General features: G+C 43.0%; 1 protein-coding gene across 1 annotated transcript; it reads right to left on the minus strand.

Annotated features, from left to right (window-relative positions):
* Nucleotides 1-548: 548 nt before the first annotated feature.
* Nucleotides 549-1,553, minus strand: LOC102311254 (GTPase IMAP family member 9-like). The gene has a single exon (XM_005947745.3). The coding sequence runs from the start codon at nt 1,551-1,553 to the stop codon at nt 549-551; it is 1,005 nt and encodes a 334-aa protein (XP_005947807.1).
* Between the last annotated feature and the right edge of the window lie 109 nt (nt 1,554-1,662).

Here is a 1,662-nt window from a genome sequence, read left to right on the forward strand (position 1 = left end):
GTGAATTGTGCCTACAGTTTTGCAAAGTGTGTGTTACAAAATTGCAAACTGAGTGCAAAGCAGTTTTTGTGCTTTTAGTTTTGCAAACTCAGTGAGTGGTTTTGCTATAAGTCTGAATAGTTTTAGAGATTGTGCTACAGGAATCACAGTTAGGGTTTATGCATTCAGAAAAAACTGTAAACAGATACAGAGTAGGTGTCCTCCCATACCATAAATCAAGGAAAATAAGGTACGACCTCTCATGACCTTAGGATGTGTGTGTATGCCAGAGCACTTTGGAACGCACAGTCTTTGCAGACTATAGATAGATGAGACATTCTATCAATATTCAATCGATTATATACCTCTAAACATTATTGATGCTATGTTTCTAAGTACAAATGACAATCATAAAATATCACTTCAACAACTAACATGATCAATAATTAATAATTCGTTTTTATTTAATCCAATAAAAAGTAAATAAGAAAATAAAAATGAAAATAATGAGAAGGACTTGTTAATATTGTCTTGATGATGTGAATGAGCTGATGCTGAGTGAGTATTTGTCACTGTGTAGTACACGCCTGCTTCCTCACTTTAGCAGCAGTAGTACGATCCAGTGCAACTCCAGCTGCCACACCCAGTCCAGCTCCAACCAGCACTCCTACTGGACAAGCTGCAGCTCCCACAATAGCTCCAATAGCAAGCTCGGTCGCAATCGCAGTACTGACTCCAGCAGCAGCTCCAGCACCGAGTCCAGCAGCAGCTCCAGCAACAGCACCAACCCAGCTGCCCTGGATAAACTTGTTTTTTCTCTCTGCTTCATATCTTGCTTCAGTGGCCATCAGCCCAGGGTTTTTCTTCTGAAGTTGTTCCATCTCTTTGGTTATAGCGCTCTCTGCCTTTTCAAACATCTTGTTGGTGTAGTAGCTTCCTCCATTTCTCTGAACCATTAGTCTGATCTTCTCCAGCAGCTCTCTGACCTGAGCAGGATCTCTGCTATTGTTGTTGTTAAAAACATGATATCCTCCTCCACACTGACGGACGAATTCACGAAGAGCTGGAGTCTTAGTGATGAATTCTTCTATGGAGACATTCAGATCTACATGTGTGAACAACACCATGGTGTAACGAACGGCTTCATCTCCAAACACCTCCTGAAGGATTCTCAGGGTTTTTTGTTCTTCGTCTATAAATATGTTTGGCTGGATCACAACCAGGAACACATGAGGACCAGGAGCAGCCAGTGAGATGCATCTATTGATCTCCGTGTTCACCTGGCCTAAGGTAAACACAGAGTGAAACAGGCCTGGAGTATCAACGACAGCCAGGGTTTGATAATCAAACAGAGCTGCTTCCTGCTGACACTCTGACGTCACTGAGGCAGGGGATGAAGCTGATGCTGTTTTAAAGGCTTTTCCTCCCAGGATGGTGTTTCCCGATGAACTCTTCCCAGCTCCAGTTTTCCCAACAACAACAATCCTGAAGTCTTTTTCAGCTTTTCTCATGGACTCCTTAGCCTCTTCGAACATCTCATTGGTGTAGCAGCTTCGTTCGTTTCCCTGAACCATAGTGTTGATCTTCCTCAGCAGCTCTCTGACCTGAGAGGGATTGTCATCATCTCGGTTGTTAAAAACATGATATCCTCCTCCACACTGATGGATGAAGTCTTGGAGAGCT

The sequence above is a fragment of the Haplochromis burtoni genome, unplaced genomic scaffold, assembly GCF_018398535.1.
Source record: "Haplochromis burtoni strain Fernald_Lab_line unplaced genomic scaffold, NCSU_Asbu1 Contig_543, whole genome shotgun sequence".
Classification (NCBI taxonomy): domain Eukaryota; kingdom Metazoa; phylum Chordata; class Actinopteri; order Cichliformes; family Cichlidae; genus Haplochromis; species Haplochromis burtoni.